General features: G+C 44.9%; 2 protein-coding genes across 2 annotated transcripts; one reads left to right on the top strand and one right to left on the bottom strand.

The window, feature by feature from the left end:
- Window positions 1-2,980: 2,980 nt before the first annotated feature.
- Window positions 2,981-12,660, bottom strand: olfcq1 (olfactory receptor C family, q1). Its single transcript, XM_067389113.1, is given in 7 exon segments — window positions 2,981-3,885; window positions 4,003-4,126; window positions 4,278-4,505; window positions 4,609-5,421; window positions 5,528-5,745; window positions 12,047-12,141; window positions 12,440-12,660. Coding segments are annotated over 7 exon segments (2,604 nt in total).
- A 2,430-nt stretch (window positions 12,661-15,090) lies between these two features.
- olfcu1 (olfactory receptor C family, u1) lies at window positions 15,091-19,329 on the top strand. The gene is made up of 6 exons (XM_067389112.1): window positions 15,091-15,317; window positions 15,617-15,923; window positions 16,302-17,117; window positions 17,323-17,550; window positions 17,624-17,747; window positions 18,425-19,329. The coding sequence occupies exons 1-6, from the start codon at window positions 15,091-15,093 to the stop codon at window positions 19,327-19,329; spliced, it is 2,607 nt and encodes an 868-aa protein (XP_067245213.1).
- The last annotated feature ends 844 nt before the right edge of the window (window positions 19,330-20,173 follow it).

The raw sequence follows: 20,173 nt of genomic DNA, 5'->3' as shown, positions 1-20,173 counted from the left end.
GACTCTGGGCGATCAGCGGAGACGTGACGTGACTCTGGGCGATCAGCGGAGACGTGACGTGACTCTGGGCGATCAGCGGAGACGTGACGTGACTCTGGGCGATCAGCGGAGACGTGACGTGACTCTGGGCGATCAGCGGAGACGTGACGTGACTCTGGGCGATCAGCGGAGACGTGACGTGACTCTGGGCGATCAGCGGAGACGTGACGTGACTCTGGGCGATCAGCGGAGACGTGACGTGACTCTGGGCGATCAGCGGAGACGTGACGTGACTCTGGGCGATCAGCGGAGACGTGACGTGACTCTGGGCGATCAGCGGAGACGTGACGTGACTCTGGGCGATCAGCGGAGACGTGACGTGACTCTGGGCGATCAGCGGAGACGTGACGTGACTCTGGGCGATCAGCGGAGACGTGACGTGACTCTGGGCGATCAGCGGAGACGTGACGTGACTCTGGGCGATCAGCGGAGACGTGACGTGACTCTGGGCGATCAGCGGAGACGTGACGTGACTCTGGGCGATCAGCGGAGACGTGACGTGACTCTGGGCGATCAGCGGAGACGTGACGTGACTCTGGGCGATCAGCGGAGACGTGAACTGTTGCTGTTGTGATGGTAGCCGCCATCTTGTGCGTGTTACCTGGCGCGGCGGCCATTACGGGACTCACCATGGTGTTGCATTCCTCCGCGACACCCACAGTAAATGGAGAGCCAACAGTCAACAATGCATAGTCCATAAAGCTGCTAAGTGATGAACGTGGTCCCTCTCGACTTAATTTATTCTGGAGAGGTTGGTTGACGCTATCACAAAAAAAGTCAATCAGTGCACAGTCCGGAAGATCAGAGAGGTAAGCAATGTTTAGATACTCCTGCACATATTCCTCCAACGATCGCGTGCCTTGCGAACTCCACAATAGCAATAGATTAATGTCCATACCGTAATGAGATCCTCCGGGAAAGCTGCTGGATCTTGGTGGCGGCGAAGTCTTCTGTAACGAAGCGGGAGTCATGGTAAGATCCAAATGCAAGCTTTATTAAGAATGTCGTACAGGCAGGGTCAATCAGGAGCAGACGAGAACAGCAAGGGACAGGCAGAATCGTAATCAGGGTGCAGGCAATGGTCAGGACAGGCAGATATCATTCACAGAACAGTATACCAGGCAAGGGTCAGGACAGGCAGCAACGGGTCAAAAACAGGAACAGGCAAGATCAATCACAGGCAGACAGAAAACAAGGAAACGCTCAGAATTGTCACAAGGAATCAAGACTTCGCAAACTGGTGGTGTGAGTGTGAGTCCTTTATAGTCCTGTTAATGTACTGCAGCTGGGTGTGGTGATTAGTGAGGAGTGTGTGCATGGCTGTATGTGGCGACAGGTGATTGGTGTGGAGTGAACATGTGACTGGCAGGGAGGATTGTGGGTAATGTAGTCCAGGAACTGACAGAAACAGACGGTGATCGTGACACACATGATCCTTCAGAAATCATTCTAATATAATGATTTGCTGCTCAATAAACATTTATGATTATTTTCAATGTTGAAAACAGTTGTGTACTTTTTTTTTTTTTTTCAGGATTCCTTGATGAATAGAAAGTTCAAAAGAGCAGCATTTATCTGAAATACAAAGCTTCTGTAGCATTATACACTACCGTTCAAAAGTTTGGGGTCAGTAAGAATTTTTATTTTTATTTTTTTGAAAAGAAATTAAAGAAATGTATTAATACTTTTATTCAGCAAGGATGCATTAAATCAATCAAAAGTGGCAGTCAAGACATCTATAATGTTACAAAAGATTAGATTTCAGATAAACACTGTTCTTTTGATCTTTCTATTCATCAAATAATCCTGAAAAAAAAAACATTGTACACAAATATTTTGTACAATTGTACACATTAAATGTTTCTTGAGCAGCAAATCAGCATATTAGAATGATTTCTGAAGGATCATGTGACACTGAAGACTGGAGTAATGATGCTGAAAATTCAGCTTTGCATCACAGGAATAAATTACTTTGTGAAATATATTCAAATAGAAAACAGTTATTTTAAATTGTAATAATATTTCACAATATTACTGTTTTTACTGTATTTTTAATTAAATAAATGTAGCCTTGGTGAGCAGACGAAACTTCTTTTAAAAACATTAAAAATCTTTGGACTGTACTGTATGTATATATGTACATGTATATATGTGTATGTATATATATATATATATATATATATATATATATATATATATATATATATATATATGATATATATATATATATATACATATGTGTGTGTGTGTGTGTGTGTATATATGTAAAAAAAAAACTTTAAAAGTTTGATATTTTAAGTAAAAACAGTCTATGTAAATTGTAAATATGACAATAAATGTATTTATTAAATCTCAATGTGAGTCATCATTCATTCAGTTGTTCAAAACGCAGATTCTTTCAGGAATCACTGTTGCTTGGAGATGCACAATAGTTCTGGTGTGGCTTTCTTTGAAACTGTTTTCATGAAATAGAGCAAAAACAGACATTATTGTGTCTAATGTTAAATCGCTTAATCGCTTATTTATTGGACTTAAACAAGATCAGTATCACATTTACAGTCATGCCAATACTCAGAGAAACAGGAGTATACTCATGTTATATTATTTAACTAACATAGTTAACTTGCTGAGATCGACAGTGTCACCAGTGTTCAGCCACAACTCTGAACATCACTTGAACACTTCATTTGCTCAGGATGAAAAGTAAGATGAAAAATGGTACTGAAAAATCACTTTAATTCAAATCAATTTGAGTATGGGTCAGATGGAATGATAAATTGCTAGACATTTTCTGAAAGCCACCTGAGCTTATCTGACTACAAACAGTTGCTAATTGTTCTTAAATTGCATCAAAGATGTTTATTCAAGTTTCAGTAAGCAGTACATATCATGTATAATAGACTGGAAACTTTTAAGACTGTTCAAAATTAGTTTTTTAATTTCAGGTTGCTCTTCCCATGAGGGCCTTTTTAGTGTTTCTTTCTGGGTGTAATATAATAATGTAGCACTTTGGAGCAAATATGGAGATTAGTAATCCAAAACTTGAAGCCAGGATGGCAAATATCTCCACAGCTACTGCATATTTCCCTGGAGAGCTCACATATGCTGGAACAAATGCAATCCACACAGCACAGAAAATTAGCATACTAAAAGTGATGAACTTTGCTTCATTAAAATTGTCTGGAAGGTTTCTTGCCAGGAAGGCTAACAGAAAACTTACTGCTGCTAAAAGGCCAATATAGCTGAGTAGCATGGAAAAACCAGCCACTGAGCCAATAGTACATTCATATACTATTTTGGAATTGATATACTGGCTGTTTTTATGGGGTTTTGGAGATGCATTTGATAGCCATACTGCACATATGACAACCTGGAGGGCTGTTAGGACCAGAACTGTGCATCTTTGTTGAGCTGCTCCAAACCATTTCATAGCACTTTTACCCTCTGGCCGAGATGACTTAAACACAGCTATTACCACCATAGTCTTGACCAGGATGCTGGAGATGCACAGGACAAAGCTTATGCCAAACACAGCATGTCTCAATTGACACGTCCACAACTGCGGCCGGCCAATGAACAGAAGCACACACAAAAAACACAGTTTAAGTGACACCAGCAGCAAGAAGCTGAGCTCTGAATTGTTGGCTCGCACAACTGGAGTGTGGCGGTAATGTGCAAAGATGACAACCACTGCAGAACAGATACAGGTGCCAAGCAAGGAGGCAGTGCTCAAGGAAATGCCAAGAGGTTCCTCATAGGATAGAAACTCCACTTCTTTGGGTACACACTGATTTTTATCTGTATTAGACCAGAACTCATCTGGACAAACTATGCACTCAATGGAATCTATGTGTATGAAAAAAGAGAGAGAGAAAATAGAGATAGTAGTATAATGTTAATAAAAGCTATGATTGAAGAATAATACAGTTTCAGTTGTTCTCATGATTTCATGACTCTTTCCACCTGATATATTAGAAATCTCTCCATCTGCACATGGCAGGCAGTCAAAACAGCAGGCAGGAAGGCCCTTCCTTCTGGCTCGCCTGGTGCCCGGGGGGCAGCTCTCACTGCACACAGACTGTGGGGACTGATGGATACACATAAAAAACACATAAAAATAGTGCATGTCTGTATAATACTACAAAAAAAGTATTCTTTTACTGACCATTATTCATGTAATGATACATATGATAGTTCTGTTTCAATAGTTTAAAAGACTTAATAAAATGCAATATTACTTTATTTGTCTCTACGTTCCAGTACAATGCATCCTCATCCAGTGTCAACACCTTCCCTGTTGCTGCCCCTTCATCCACCACACCAACTGTATGGACAACTATTGACCCATCAGAGCTCGGCTGCCAGTTCATCACATCATAGATGGCCAGAGCATCTCCATTCTCATCAAATGACACATGATCCCCAAAGCCTGTGGTGAAGTTCACTATCTGTAGATAGTGAACTAGCTGTGCAGAACATATATATCCTTATGTTTTGTATGAACATGTTTCATTTAATTATTAAATTCTATATTCTAATAAGCTGTGCTTCTGTCCACAGGAGTCTTACCTGCCAGGGTTTCAGGTTGGATATGTTGGAACAGCTGTTCCCACTGAATGGTCCTCTCCCTTCCTGACACTGCATAAGGCCATCAAGTGCATGTGCTATAGCATAAACTGCCTTATACACATTATATGAGGCCCTCAGCTCTGATACATCAGTGTATGCTGTGTTTGTGCTTCTCAGATCTTCCTGTCCTGTACATATTCTTTCTCCCTCTCTGCCTCCAGTGTCAAAACTGCACCCAAACATGTTTTCCCAGAAGATTCTCACCATATTATTTTTCAGATTACTGTCAGGATGGAGGCGAAGAAGAAAGTCATGAAGTCTCTGGATTTCCCCCCGCCTGATGGCGATACCCAGTGTGCCCCCCAGGAAGGGCAAAAGACGCTGAGTGTGAAACACGGATGAAGTGGCCCAAGCTTCACTTGCAATCCACTGTTTGCCTGTTACATTCTGCAATACCACCTCATCCATTAAAGGCAGCAGATAGGCTTCTGTGGAGAACACCACCACCACTCTTGCAGTAGAGGCCTGAATCACTTGTACAATGCGATGGATGTCTATGTGGTTGTTATCAAGAGGAAGGATTTCAGAAAAAGAAACACAACCTCCAAACAAGTGCATTTCCTTTTGGAAGGAATAAGCAGCATTGATACCATAATCATCATCACTGTAGACGAGACCAACCCAGGTCCATCCAAAATGTCTCAAGATCTGAACCATAGCTCGCACCTGGAAGGCATCACTGGGGATTGTTCTGAAGAAAGTGGGGTACTTTTTCCTGTCACTTAAACAGGAGCAGGTGGCATAGTAACTAACCTTATAGGAGAGATCCCAATGACAAGAAAAAATCAATTACTCTTTTAAATGAGCATACAAATTTAAGAATATAAGGTTACAGAAGTTTAAATTCATCTCATCCTACCATAGGTATTCGAAATAGTCCTAACACACTGGATATTGCTATACAGTGAGTAGATCCAGGATCTCCCACAATCCCAATTACCGGTGGTGGGCCAGTGCAGTTGAAATTGGAAAAGGTCTCCTCTGTCCCACTAAGCAGGGCTGTTGCAGACCTGAAAGCCACTCCAAGCTTCACACAGTTGTCATACAGATGATAACGTCTCGGTTACATAGGTAACCCTCGTTCCCTGAAGGAGGGAACGGAGACGTACGTCGGACAGACCGACGAATAGGAATCTCGCTAGAGAGGCCAATCTACTTCGAGTGTAACTAAACGAGCCAATGCACATTGGCATGCAATCATATGCATCAGCTGCCTGCGCCGCAGCGCGGGTATATAATGAGCAGCAGGTGCGTTGCATCTTCAGGTTTTCGCTGAGGAGCCGAACCCAGCAGGCGGCAGCATCAGCAGGACAACGCCTGTGGCGACGGGACGTACGTCTCCGTTCCCTCCTTCAGGGAACGAGGGTTACCTATGTAACCGAGACGTTCCCATTCAGTCGGTCACGTTCGACGTACGTCGGACAGACCGACGAATAGGAATCCCTACCAAAGCGCCACAGGGGCTGCCCTCCTCCAGCGCTCTTACGTGAGCCACCTGAACCCCCTTGCCTAAGGACGGTGGGACCAGGCTCACGCAGAGAGGTCGATCACTGTTGTTCCCAAAACCCACTCAGTGCGACAATTGGATAACGCTGGGAAAGCGTAGCCTTACATGCGATAAGGAACGCTGCGGAAGCCATATCCTTCCCCGAAGGAGTTATATGGATAAGTACATATGGACTAACCTTGTAGGTTGTACAACATATGGAAGAACTGGGGTGACTCCACTCGGTGAGAGATGGGTTCTCCCAGAGGGAAAGACACGGGCTTCGTTTAGGAGCAGCCGTGGAAAAGCCATATGGGATCCCCGTAGGGTCACACATATGGAACCCAGCCTAAATCCGGTTCTCAAGGATACAACGGAGTATAGGCCTGGCGCCAGACACTCCGCCACGTCGGCTGCCGAAGGGTAACCGGAGGACTCAACAGGGTCTGCCCGTAGGGGACTCTCTGGAGAATAGAATGCGCATGTAGCGCAGCAAGCCGACACTAAGCCGGGGCCTCTCCGTGCCTCTGACCTGAGGCGAGAACACGGGAGGAGACCGGCTCGACACGAAGGCTATAGTATCTAGCGAACGTGTTAGGTGTCGCCCAGCCCGCAGCTCTACAAATGTCTGTTAGCGAGGCGCCACGAGCCAGCGCCCAGGAGGATGCCACACCTCTCGTGGAGTGGGCATGCAACCTGAGCGGGCAGGGCACGCCCTGAGCTTGGTAAGCCAGGGCGATGGCATCCACTATCCAGTGGGCCATCCTCTGCTTGGAGACAGCCTTTCCCTTCTGCTGGCCTCCGTAACAGACGAAGAGCTGGTCTGAGGTCCTAAAGCTTCGAGTTCTGTCTATGCACAGCCGCAAGGCGCGAACTGGACAGAGCAAAGCCAGGGCTGGGTCTGCCTCCTCCGAGGGCAGCGCTTGCAGGCTCACCACCTGATCCCTGAAGGGAGTGGTAGGAACCTTGGGCACATAGCCAGGCCGGGGTCTCAGTACCACGTGGCTGTCACCCGGCCCGAACTCTAGGCACGATTCGTCGACCGAAAATGACTGCAGGTCCCCTACCCTCTTGATGGAGGCCAATGCCACCAGCAGCAAAGTTTTCATAGAGAGAATCTTTAAGTCTGCTGACAGCAAAGGCTCAAAGGGAGCAATCTGGAGTGCTCTGAGCACCAGAGTAAGGTCCCAAGAGGGCATGGAGGGGGACGAGGAGGATTTAACCGTCTCGCCCCCTAAGGAACCTGACGACCAGGTCGTGCTGACCAACAGATTTGCCATCTATGTGGTCGTGGTAAGCGGAGATAGCAGCAGAATGGACTTTGAGGGTGGAGGGGGACAGCCTACGCTCCAACCCTTGCTGCAAGAAGGAAAGCACGACACCGATCGAGCATCTTCGGGGGTCTTCGGCGAGAAGAGCACCACTCGACGAACAGGTTCCACTTCGAAGCGTAAGCACGTCTCGTAGACAGTGCACGTGCCGAAGTGATGGTGTTAAGTACCTCGGGGTAAGTCACCTAGAACCTCCGCGTCCCGTCCAGGGACCAGACATGGAGTTTCCAGAGGTCTGGACGCGGGTGCCAAAGAGTGCCCCGTCTCTGAGAGAGGAGGTCCTTCCTCAGAGGGGTGGGCCAGGGAGGGGCTGTCGCGAGGAGTGAGAGTTCTGGGAACCAGGTCCGGTTGGGCCAGTAAGGCGCAACTAACAAGACCTGCTCCTCGTCCTCCCTGACTTTGCACAGGGTCTGTGCAAGTAGGCTCACTGGGGGAAACGCATATTTGCGCAGGCCCCGGGGCCAGCTGTGAGCCAGTGCGTCTGTCCCGAGTGTTCCCTCGGTCAGAGAGTAAAACAACTGGCAGTGGGAGGTTTCTGGTGAGGCAAACAGGTCTACCTGAGCCTCTCCGAACTCTCTCCAGATCAGCTGAACCACCTGGGGGTGGAGTCGCCACTCTCCGGGCAGCGCAGCTCGTGATAGCTCGTCGGCCACACGGTTGAGCACACCGGGGACATGAATGGCGCGAAGCGACCTCAGATGCTTCCGACTCCACAGGAGGAGATGGCGGGCGAGTTGCGACATGCGACGGGAGCGTAGACCACCTTGGCGGTTGATGTACGCAACGGTCGCAGTGTTGTCCGTACGGACCAGTACATGCTTGTCGCGAAGCAGGCCTTTGAGGCGGCTCAGCGCAAGGCGTACTGCCAGCAACTCGAGGCAATTGATGTGCCAATGCAGATGGGGTCCCGTCCAAACCCCTGAGACTGCATGCCCGTTGTACGTGGCACCCCAGCCGGTGGCAGAAGCATCTGTGAAAACCACAGCATGCCGGGACACCTGTTCTAGGGGCACTCCTGCCCGAAGAAACAAAGGGTCCGACCACGGACTGAAGGTTCGGCGGCACTCCTGAGTGATTGGCACCCGGAACGTGCCGCGTTGCCACGCCCATCTCGGGACTCGGCCGTGAAGCCAGTGCTGAAGCGGTCTCATATGAAGCAGACCGAGCGGTGTTACAGCCGCTGCAGCCGCCATATGCCCCAGGAGCCTCTGAAAGAACTTCAGTGGGACCGCTGTCCTGCCATTGAACGTATTCAGGCAGTTCAACACCGACCGAGCACGTTCCTCTGTGAGGCGTGCTATCTGTTCGACCGAATCCAACTCCATACCGAGAAAAAGAGATCCTCTGCACTGGGGCGAGTTTGCTCTTTCCCAGTTGACCCGAAGCCCCAACTGGCTGAGGTGACTGAGCACCAAATCCCTGTGTTCGCACAACTGATCCCGAGACTGTGCTAGGATAAGCCAGTCGTCTAGATAGTTGAGAATGCGAACACCCTGTTCTCTCATGGGAACAAGGGCCCCTCCACGACTTTCGTGAAGACGCGGGGAGACAGGGCCAGCCCGAAGGGTAGGACTCTGTACTGATATGCTCGACCTTCGAACGCGAATCTCAGGAATGGCCTGTGTCGCGGAAGAATCGAAACATGGAAGTACGCGTCCTTCAGGTCGATCGCTGCAAACCAATCTCGGGGACGGATGCACTCGAAAATGCGTTTCTGCGTGAGCATTTTGAACGGTAGCTTGTGAAGGCTCCGATTCAAAACTCGCAGGTCCAAGATCGGTCGTAACCCGCCGCTTTTCTTGGGTACAATGAAGTAGGGGCTGTAGAACCCCGACCTCAAATCGGCTGGAGGGACCGGCTCTATCGCGTCCTTCGCCAGTAGGACTGCGATCTCCGCACGCAGAACAGGGGCATCGGCATCTTTCACTGTAGTGAAGAGGATGCCCCTGAACTTGGGGGGCGCCGGGCGAACTGAATCGCATAGCCGAGCCTGATGGTCCGAAGGAGCCAGCGAGACGGACTGGGGAGCTCTAGCCAGGCTCTCAGAGACCGCGCAAGCGGCACCAAGGGGACCACCGGCGTACCCGCCGCGGGGCAGCGAGGTGGAACGCAGGGACGCGGCCCGGGGAGGCTCTCTGTGTGAGGCGGCCCGAAGCGGGGTCACAGTGTGCTGTGCAACACTTACCTGCTTCCACGGGTGGACAGAGGGAGCAGTCGAGGTTTTGCCTACCTGCTGCTCGCTGCTGTCCGCTGGCGACAGAAGAGGTGGATGAGAGTGGTGAGGTTCTAGCCCTCCCACTGCTCTCCGAGCCCTCTTCGGACCCGGAGATAGAGGAAACTGCTCTTTTATTGACAATTTGGGGTACCGCTGGCCGCGGAGCCAGCCGGCGGAACAAAAGGGGAAACAAAAGATTCTCCACCCGGCCCTCCTCCGGGGGAAGGAGCGGTGCGGTCACCACCTCCTGAAGAGCAGTCCCGTCCATCTCCGGGTCGCCCGTCCTAGGGCCGCTTGGACTTGGCCTTGCCACCCTTCTTCTTAGGGGGTGGCTGGACGGGCTGGGCACCCCGCCCGCGACCGGCTCCACGACGCCGCTTGGATGGAGGCTGCTGCTGCTGGGGCGTCGGAGCGGGGGCGGCTGCAGGGGGCGCCCTCGGCGACGGGCAGTCTGAGGTGCCGCCGGCGGTGGAGGTGCAGCAGCTGACCGCCTCGGCAGGATGTGACTGATCGCCTCTGACTGCTTTTGTACAGCCGAGAACTGTTGGGTGAAGTCCTCGACCGCGCCGCCGAAGAGGCCAGCCTGGGATACGGGGGAATTAAGAAACCTGACTTTGTCGGTATCCCTCATGTCCGCAAGACACAGCCAGAGATGGCGTTCCTGGACCACCATAGTGGACATCGCACGACCCACTGACCGCGCCCGTAACCTTCGTCGCTCGAAGCGCGAGGTCCGTCGCGGCACGAAGTTCCTGGAGAACTTGTGGATCATGACTGACTCGTGCAGGTCCCTCAGTGCCTTGGCCTGATGGACCTGCAACAACGCCATAGCGTGTAAGGCAGAGGCAGCTTCCCCACAGGCCTGATAAGCCTTGCCGGTAAGATCCGACGAGTACTTACAGGCCCGGGAAGGGAGAGACGGCTCCCCCGCCAGGTGGAGTTAGGGCACAGTTGCATAGCAACGGCCCGTTCCACAGGGGTATATGCGCGTGTAACCCTTCGCTGCCCCGCCATCAAGGGTGGTGAGGGAGGAGGACCCACCGACACGGTTTCGGGCAGTAAAGGTGCCGTCCACGTGCCCGTGAGCTCTTCATGCACCTCCGGGAAGAAGGGTACTGGGGTGGGGGGCTGAGAACCAGCCCTGGCCACCCCGAGATACCAGTCATCCAACCTCGAGGGTTCGGGACACGGTGGAGGATTCCACACGAGCCCGACCCTGTTGGCGGCCCGGGAAAGCATAGCCATCATTTCCGGGTCCGTGTCGGGCACAGTTGTCACCCCCGAAGGAGGCAACTGCGCCGACTCATCCTCCCCAGAAGTATCAGGCTCACCCTCCGATGCAGCGATCGACATCCGGTCGTCTGGGGGAGCTCCGAAGGAAACGGATGGTACACACCTCTGGGGTGGTCCACCACGTTCCGAGGGCAGCTCTACTGGCTGCGGAGCGCACGAGGGGGAGGGTTCCTAGGGGGTTGGTTCCCCGAAGGAAGCGCGCTCACCGTTATCCTCAAGTCACCAGCCCCGCTCGCTCGCAGCAACCCTCTGAGGAGGATTGGAGCGAGGCGTCGGGACCGGGACTCCACCCCTTTGCAGAAAGTGGAGTCTCGACCGCAACTCCGCGATGGTCATCTTCCCACAATGGGTACATGACTCATCCACAAACGCTGCCTCAGCGTGCCTTAAGCCCAAGCACGCGATACAGCGCTGGTGACCATCCCGAGGCGCCAGGTAACGACCGTATCCAGAAACACACAAGTAGAACGACATCTTTAAAAGACGCGAACTACTAGTGTTATCTCTTTCAAGGACTGACTCTTTTAGGTGCTGAAGCACGCAGGGGAATAGCCGCTGCAGCACAGACAGGGAATGTGCAGCCTGTCGTGTGCACTCTCCTTGAAGGCGCTCCTCTTACCAGCTGTAACAACAGCTTTTTAGCGCTCTAGGCGCACCGTTTCACCAGCCGTGAGAACGGCCTTCACGCTGATTACAGCTTTGCTCAATCAAATTAAAGGCAAAAACAAAAACAAAAGGAGAATCGGCCCCGCTGCTGCGCTGTCCGCCTGCACCTCGCAACAAAGAGACGTCTTGAAGAGAGACTCGTTCACCACACTCGCTTTCAGTAGCTGTCTTCATAGAAGGTTCGGCTCCGAAGCGAAAAGCTGAAGATGCAACGCACCTGCTGCTCATTATATACCCGCGCTGCGAGGCGAGCAGCTGATGCATATGATTGCATGCCAATGTGCATTGGCTCGTTTAGTTACACTCGAAGTAGATTGGCCTCTCTAGCGAGATTCCTATTCGTCGGTCTGTCCGACGTACGTCGAACGTGACCGACTGAATGGGAACCAAGGGTGATGTTAGGCAACAGGTTAGGATTGTTATTTATCTCATTAATGGCAAATACCATAGTCTGTGCCTGCTGGAAACTTGCCATATAGAATCTAGAAAAGGCAGCATAAATGTTTATATTCAGTCACCCTAAAGAATATCACCATAAACATAAAAAAGAAAAGGAAATGAAGAATTATTAATGCAATTCCATGATAAGATTATCACTTTTATGGATTTTAAGAGCATTTATGTCAGTACATTTAAAACATTTCATTAGACAATCCGCTCTAAATGAATAAGAAGACTATCAAATATAAGTAAAATAAAATGAACATCGAATTTGTTCTGCATGTTCTTCCTTCTATTGTCTTATTTTCTTATTCTTCCATCTGTTTAGCCCAGGCTCACCGCTCACAATGCACCTGTTCCGGTTCTCTTTTAAAGTTCAGTTCTGGGAACACTGTAATGAGATGAAATGCAAACAGGCCTCCAATGATAAGGTCTCCTTCTTGAAACATCCCATTTAACCTGAAGCGTCCCTGGAGTTGACAGGAGCCTGACCTAGTGATTGAAGCTGCAGAGATACAGGTAAAGGGTAGATAAATACATAAATATAGAGAGCTCCACATCATTATTACTCTCTCTCACCCACTTGACTTGTTAATGTATCATAAAGATTATGTTGCAGCACTTTTTTATAGAGCAGGTGGTGCCACATGGGCTTCTCAGAAACAACGTCACTCTTGGTCTGACTGTCCCTTTGTCTCAAATTTCGCACAGAATAAATGCAATTATTACAGTTTAAAACTATTATGTGGGCTATTTGTTATTTTCTAGCAATAAACAATACAATTTGTTAGAAAACCTCAAGAAAAAAAAAAAGATAAAATTGGAATTGGTACCATATTGTACCATAAAAGCTAATTTTAATAGTTTATTTAACAAATCTAAGGGGTTGTGAAAGAAAGAAAGAAAGAAAGAAAGAAAGAAAGAAAGAAAGAAAGAAAGAAAGAAAGAAAGAAAGAAAGAAAGAAAGAAAGAAAGAAAGAAAGAAAGAAAGAAAGAAAATAGCGTTTCCATATGTGTGAAAAGTGCCAGATCACTCTCAGTGTTCTTTGTTATATCCAGTAGATGGCAGTCAGATAATGACAAGCTGTATACTGGTAATTTTCCTTGTTTTTAAATGTATTATTATTCTAGAACATGTAGGCTCAAAAGTGTTTAATTGGTCAAACATGGTCAGCCATCAGTGATGAATATAATTAATTACAATGCATTATTAATGAATCTTTATTATCATCACTCTAATCATTGCAAGGTACACAGTTTGCTTGCTGATCATCCTTTTCCTGATCATTTTATATATTTGCTTCCTCCTGACTTGGTTTCTGCTGCCACCATTAGTTCACCCAAAAATGTAAATTCTGTCATCCTTTACTCACCCTCAAGTAGTTCCAAGTTAGTTATGAGTGTCTTTCTTCTGCTGAACACCAAAGAAGATATCTTGAAAAATGGCACTATAACTAAACAGTTGATGGGTCCCATTGCAATCTGTGTATAATTATTTTATTTATTTTTTTATTTAATATTAAAAATAGAAAAATGAGAAAATGGCACCTGTTTTGTTTTTCATTAAAAAAAAAAATCAACTTGATTTTTTTTCAATGTTTTTCATTCAATATACAGCATGAGTTGCATAGGATTATTTAATGACAGATATGCATCCATTTGAAAAAAGTGAAAGTCAACATCACTGCCATTAAATGGGAATACAAGCAGGACATTTTTATTTTATTTTATTTTATTTTTTTTTACTTTTTTGTGTTTCTAAAAAAAGAATATAATAAGCTGTTGGAACAATATCATATTGAGATGGCTTAGCCTAGTTCACACAGTTCAAATAAATTGTGATGGGTTAATCTCTAAGCAGATAAACTCGCCTATACAGTGAAGTACAGACCAGTAAGTGTAAATACGCAGCAGTTAGCCTATTTCTGAAATAAACTTCTATATACCTAATTCCCTGACATGAGTAGAGTCAGCCAGAGGTGAATTTATGTCTACACAGAAGAAAGCCCTGTCTAGGCTCTGCCCCAGTATGGTTTGTGACGAGCCATTTGTTAGGTTGTTTGGTGAGAAAAAAATATTAAATGTAGTTGCAATAAACATGTTAAGAGTTTGTACAACCGTAGCTGAGGAGGACTATTATTCCCATCAACTGTTTGGTTACTGACATTCTTCAACATATCTTCTTTTGTGTTCAGCAGATTACAGAAATTAACTTTTTCAATTCAAAATGAAAATGGAAATTCTGTCATCATTTACTCACCCTCAGTTTGTTCAAAACCTGTATAAATTTCTTAGTACTGCTGAATGCAAAGGAAGATATTTTAAAGAAAGTTTGTAACCAAGCTGTTTTGGGCCACCATTGAATTCGATAGTAGGGAAAAAATACTATGGACGTAAATGGTGGCCCAAAGCCATCAAAATTTCTTCCTTTGTTTTCAGCAGAACAAAGGAATTTATACAGCTTTGGAACAACCTGAGGGTCAGTAAATGATGACAGAATAAAATTTGTGGGTGAATCCCTTTAATATAATCCACATAAAATAAGAAGTCAAATGTAATGAGTAGTATTTTCATTTCTTTTAAGCTTTCTGTTCATTTCTTTTAAGCTTTCTGTCTCTTTGAACATTCACAAAAAGGAAAAAAAAGGTTGTTTATAACATATCTGCAGAAAAATGTAAGCTATTTTGTCTTTTTTTCTGTACAAATTCTTGTTTATAATTGTATTGTATTCGCAATAAGTTGTTCAAGTTTTAGTAGGATCCCTAATACATTTCAAGGCACTTTGATCAGAAATACTGTTAAATCACATGACCTGGGTGACAACTCCACCCACAATGTATATCATTGGCCTGTCTCACTTGATGTTTCGTTTGGCATCATTGTGATATATTTTATATAGCTGGGAATTCTAGACTTCCATACACTTTGGATGGGGTCCTCACTAGCGGTTTCCATGGTCGGATTTGAAAGATTCAGCAATGGCCAATAAGATGCCAGTGAGTCAACTGGCACCACTGGGTCTTTTGCTTCTGCTGTACTTTTCAGTAATTCTCTGCACCTCAATGGACACGAGGTGCTGGACACTGGGTGATTTTAATTCACCAGTACTGGAACAGGATGGTGATATTGTAATTGGAGGGCTCTTTCCCCTGCACTATATAGCTCCGCAAACGGACCATAATTACTCTGAACGACCACAGCATCAAGAGTGTAGCGGGTGTGTGAAATGGCATGCAGAGAATGGAGAACAGCAATGAAAAGATAAAAAAAAAAAAGATAAAATACAGTTGGTTTAATGAATGAATATTTACCTTAAATGTAACATGAATGTATCCATACTTTATTACTCATAAATGCTGTATTATTATGCAAAAAAAAAAAGAAAAAAAAAGATGTTTGTCACTTTTGTGAACTTTTTTTTTTTTTTTTCAGAATAAGCCTGTTTGTTACCTTTTCACTACTACTACAACCAGCTCTCTCCTTCTTATTTTTGTTCTCTGTCCATCTTCTCAACAGGTTTGATTTCCGTGCATTCCGCTGGGTCCAAACAATGGTGTTTGCCATTAAAGAAATCAACAATAATTCCAGTTTATTACCAGGAGTGACACTAGGTTATCGGATCTTGGATAGCTGTGATCATGTGCACACCAGCCTGCGGAGTGTGCTTTTTCTGGTGAATGGCACCCTTAGCCAAACACAGGCTGATGCTGCTGGCAGTGCCAAATGCCTTTCCACTGCTCCGGTGCCAGCTGTCATCGGCCTGGCATCATCTTCACCTACACGGGCCGTGGCACAAACTTTGGGTCCATTTAGAATTCCACTGGTAAGAGTCTGAGTAAAAGGTGATACTAGATATTTATTTATTAACATTAGCATATATATATATTAGCATCTATAACCTGATCAGTGCAACAAAATATATTTCTGTACACTGTTCTACTGTTGTTAATACATGTTTATTTCATTACCAAAATTTAAATTTTGCAATTACAAACAAACACACACACACACACACATTATATTATATATATATATATATATATATATATATATATATATATATATATATATATATATATATATATATATATAGTCTGCCAAAAACAATAATTCAAGATCTTGGTTTCACCTTTAATATCTGTCCTAATGTTATTTTTTCTGCTTTTCTTTCTTGCTCTTTCTCCACTGACCCCCCTTCAAGATAAGCTACTTTGCAACCTGCACCTGCCTCACAGATAAGAAGGAATACCCTTCTTTCCTTCGTACTGTTCCCAGTGATGTATTTCAGGTGCAGGGACTGTTCCAGTTGGTTTCCCACTTTGGCTGGCGCTGGGTGGGCACGGTGGGTACAGATGACGACTACAGTCACTATGGTATCCAGGCCTTTACTGAACAGCTTGAAAGAACTGGTGTTTGCATAGCCTTTCACCACACTATACCAAAAGCACCTTCCCAGGCACAAATACATGCTATAGTTAATAGCCTGGAGAGTTCCACTGCACGAGTGATTATAGCATTTGCCACTGAAGGACAACTGCTGGAGCTCCTGGTTGAAGTGGCTCGTAGGAATCTGACAAGGTGGCAGTGGGTGGCCAGTGAAGCCTGGGTGACAGCCAAACTTCTCACTATCCCTGAGCTTCACCCTGTCCTGTCTGGAACAGTGGGCTTTTCCTTCAGGGGCACTACTATTCCAGGCTTGGCTGAGTTTCTTCTTGGGGTAAGGCCTTCACCTAGACCTGAATCTGTTTTCACTAACATGTTTTGGGAGGAACTGTTTGGATGCAGACTAGGTTATAAGGACAGCGGTGATTCTGAGTTGCCACTCTGCACTGGCTCAGAGGATCTGATGGAGACTGAGAATAGCTATACTGATGTATCAAGGGTGAGGATTTCATACAATGTCTACAAAGCAGTGTATGCTATTGCTCATGCTCTACACCAGCTGTTGGAATGTGGCTCTGAGGAACAAAGCTCAGACCACGTCTGTAAAACTGAATCAAAGTTTTTTCCATGGCAGGTAATATTCATGTTTGTCAATTGTCAATTGTCATTCAATTTTAAAATGTGTCAAATATATATATATATATATATATATATATATATATATATATATATATATATATATATATATATATATATATATATTATTTTGCTAAACAATTATAATTATAATAATTATACTTATATACATTTTATATTGCTTGCTTTAACTAATTAAATAGCTTCTTCACTACCTGAAAAAAGTCAATTTTACAAACCAGTTCAAAGAGAAGGTGTATTTTGACAACAATGGAGAGCCTGTGCCCCTCTATGACATCATAAACTGGCAGAAAGATGGCAAAGGTACCATCCGGTTTCAGATGGTGGGCACTTATGATGGCTCTGCCCCACATGGACAGCAGCTTAAGATAGATGAGGGGTTAATTCAGTGGGCAGGGGGACACACTGAGGTGAGCCTGTGGCAAACAGTTGTAGAGCTCTAAGTTTGGAGAGAGTCTTGATTTTATAATGTTTTGTATGCAGGTTCCTGTCTCTTTATGCACGCCTCCTTGTCCCCCTGGAACACGCCAGGCCACTCGACCAGGACAGCCTGTCTGCTGCTTTGACTGTTTGCCCTGTGCTGAAGGGGAAATCAGCAATATCTCGGGTAAATATATAATAGCATAGATGATCTATCTATCTATCTATCTATCTAGGGGATAATGTACAGTCAGCAGCTAGACATTATCACCAAATAAACTCTGACAGCAGGGGTTTATTTTGCAGTAATGACCTGCTGACAGTACAATATATTATCCATAATTACATGGTTACTCACCAAATAAATAAATATATGGATTTAAAATAATGATTTGAGTATAAATGATTTTACAATTTTAACTGTTTATTAGCTCAAAGTCCCATGACCCTACATAGGACAAGTGATTTTGAGAATGGAGGAATGGAATTAACTTAAAGCTTCCACTAAGAAAATAGTCCATTATAATCCAAAACAAAATAACACAAAATAATTGGTCTTTCATTGATACAAACACTGCAACAATATTACAGTAAATCCAATAATAAAGTTGGTCATTTTCACTACATCAGTACTGATAAATAAGACACACAATGGTGCCATGATGGTTGCGTTTGTATTAAAGAAGAGTGCGAGTCTGCAGTGTGATACGAATGTAACAGCAGTTTAAATTATACACATGATGAGTGTTTTGGGAACATCTGACAGCTGAATGACCAAACAGAAAGTATTCAAGAGAGTTTTGTAGTAATGTATGCTATATATAACCAGATTGTTGACTCACAGTGTCTGTTTATATCTACTAGGTGCTACTGAGTGTACCAAGTGTCCCCAATACTATTGGCCAAACAAAGAAAGGGTTTTCTGTGTTGCTGGCATAGAGGAGTTCCTGTCATACCATGAAATCATGGGCATCATTCTCATTTCTTTGTCTCTTTTTGGAGTCGCTGTGGCAACTGTTGTTACAGTGATTTTCTTCCTTTTTCGAAGCACACCCATTGTTAAAGCCAACAACTCTGAGATGAGTTTTCTATTGCTGTTGTCTCTCAAACTTTGCTTCCTTTGCACACTGGTGTTTGTAGGCCGGCCCTCGCCATGGACATGCCGTGCCCGACAAGCTGCGTTTGGGATCAGCTTTGTTCTATGTATCTCATGCATACTGGTCAAGACCATTGTGGTGCTTTTGGCATTTCGTTCTACTATCCCTGGGTCCATTTCTCTAAAGCTATTTGGCATTCCACAGCAAAGGGTTTTCATCTTCTTCTGCACGACAGGCCAAGTTATCCTGTGTGCTTGCTGGCTGGCATTAGCACCTCCTTACCCCTACAAAAACACATCCTATCAGGGTGGTAAGATTGTACTAGAATGTAAAGATGTGTGGCCACTAGGATTTTACCTTGTGTTGGGCTATATTGGGCTGCTCTCTTGTATGTGCTTTGCACTTGCCTTCCTTGGAAGGAAACTTCCAGATACATTTAATGAAGCTAAGCTCATCACTTTTAGTATGCTCATATTTTTTGCTGTGTGGATCTCTTTTATACCAGCATACAACAGCTCACCAGGGAAATACACAGTGGCTGTTGAGATTTTTGCCATTCTAGCTTCCACTTTCGGCCTTCTGTTTTGTATTTTTATACCTAAATGCTACGTAATTCTGTTAAGGCCTGACTTAAACACTAAGAAAGGAATAACTGGAAAAACATCTAAATGAAATGTCATCAGCATGACACTGACCCTCTGTTCATCTGGTCAGCATTTCATTCCTGTTTATCATATTGTTTGGTTATGATTGCTGTATTTGTTGTAAATATATGAGCCACTACTTCCATCTGTCACTTTAAATGGAACAAGTAACTCATTTTAGTTCATTTTCTGTATTTTATTGTCAGATGTGTAACTATAATTACTTGATGATGACATAAATAAAGCCATTTTATAGTTTATTTAAAAATGCTTTGGTGTAATTTTCACAAACATAAATTTTCAAAACTCTGAGAACTTGTATCACAAAAGATAATCAAAAGTGCACTTTTTTTTCATACCATTAACACAATTCATATCGTTTTCACACAAAATGCAGTAAATTAACAGGTTTCTAAAATGCTTACATTTTCTTTTCATACAAGCTTACCGCATGCCAAACTCATGGATCTTTCTGATCTTGTTTACAAATGCTTAAGTCACAGCAAGTCAAAAATGAAGACCCAATGTTCCAGAGAAAAAAATGTCTGGGTGAGGGAGAGGAACAGATGAAGGAGCAGAAAAGTTGGATCAGGACAAGGGAGAAAAAGAGGTACATGGGAGGGGAGTAAGAATGTGTGCTGGATTGTGCATCTCTATGGTTTTCCCCATTACACATGTGGAACCTATGAAAGCTTATTTCTGCCATGGAATAGAAAATAAAAAAGTATTTTTTATCTCACTATTCTGACTTTTTTCTCTCAATTCCAAGAGTTTATATTTCACAATTCACAAAAACAATTTTATTACAATGATTCCACTACCACTGTTCCATATATGCAGAATATGTGGTCTGCACAGGGCACTAGCTACCA

Source organism: Chanodichthys erythropterus, chromosome 7 (genome assembly GCF_024489055.1).
Source record: "Chanodichthys erythropterus isolate Z2021 chromosome 7, ASM2448905v1, whole genome shotgun sequence".
Taxonomy (NCBI): Eukaryota; Metazoa; Chordata; class Actinopteri; order Cypriniformes; family Xenocyprididae; genus Chanodichthys; species Chanodichthys erythropterus.
This window is presented reverse-complemented; position numbering and strand designations above follow the sequence as displayed.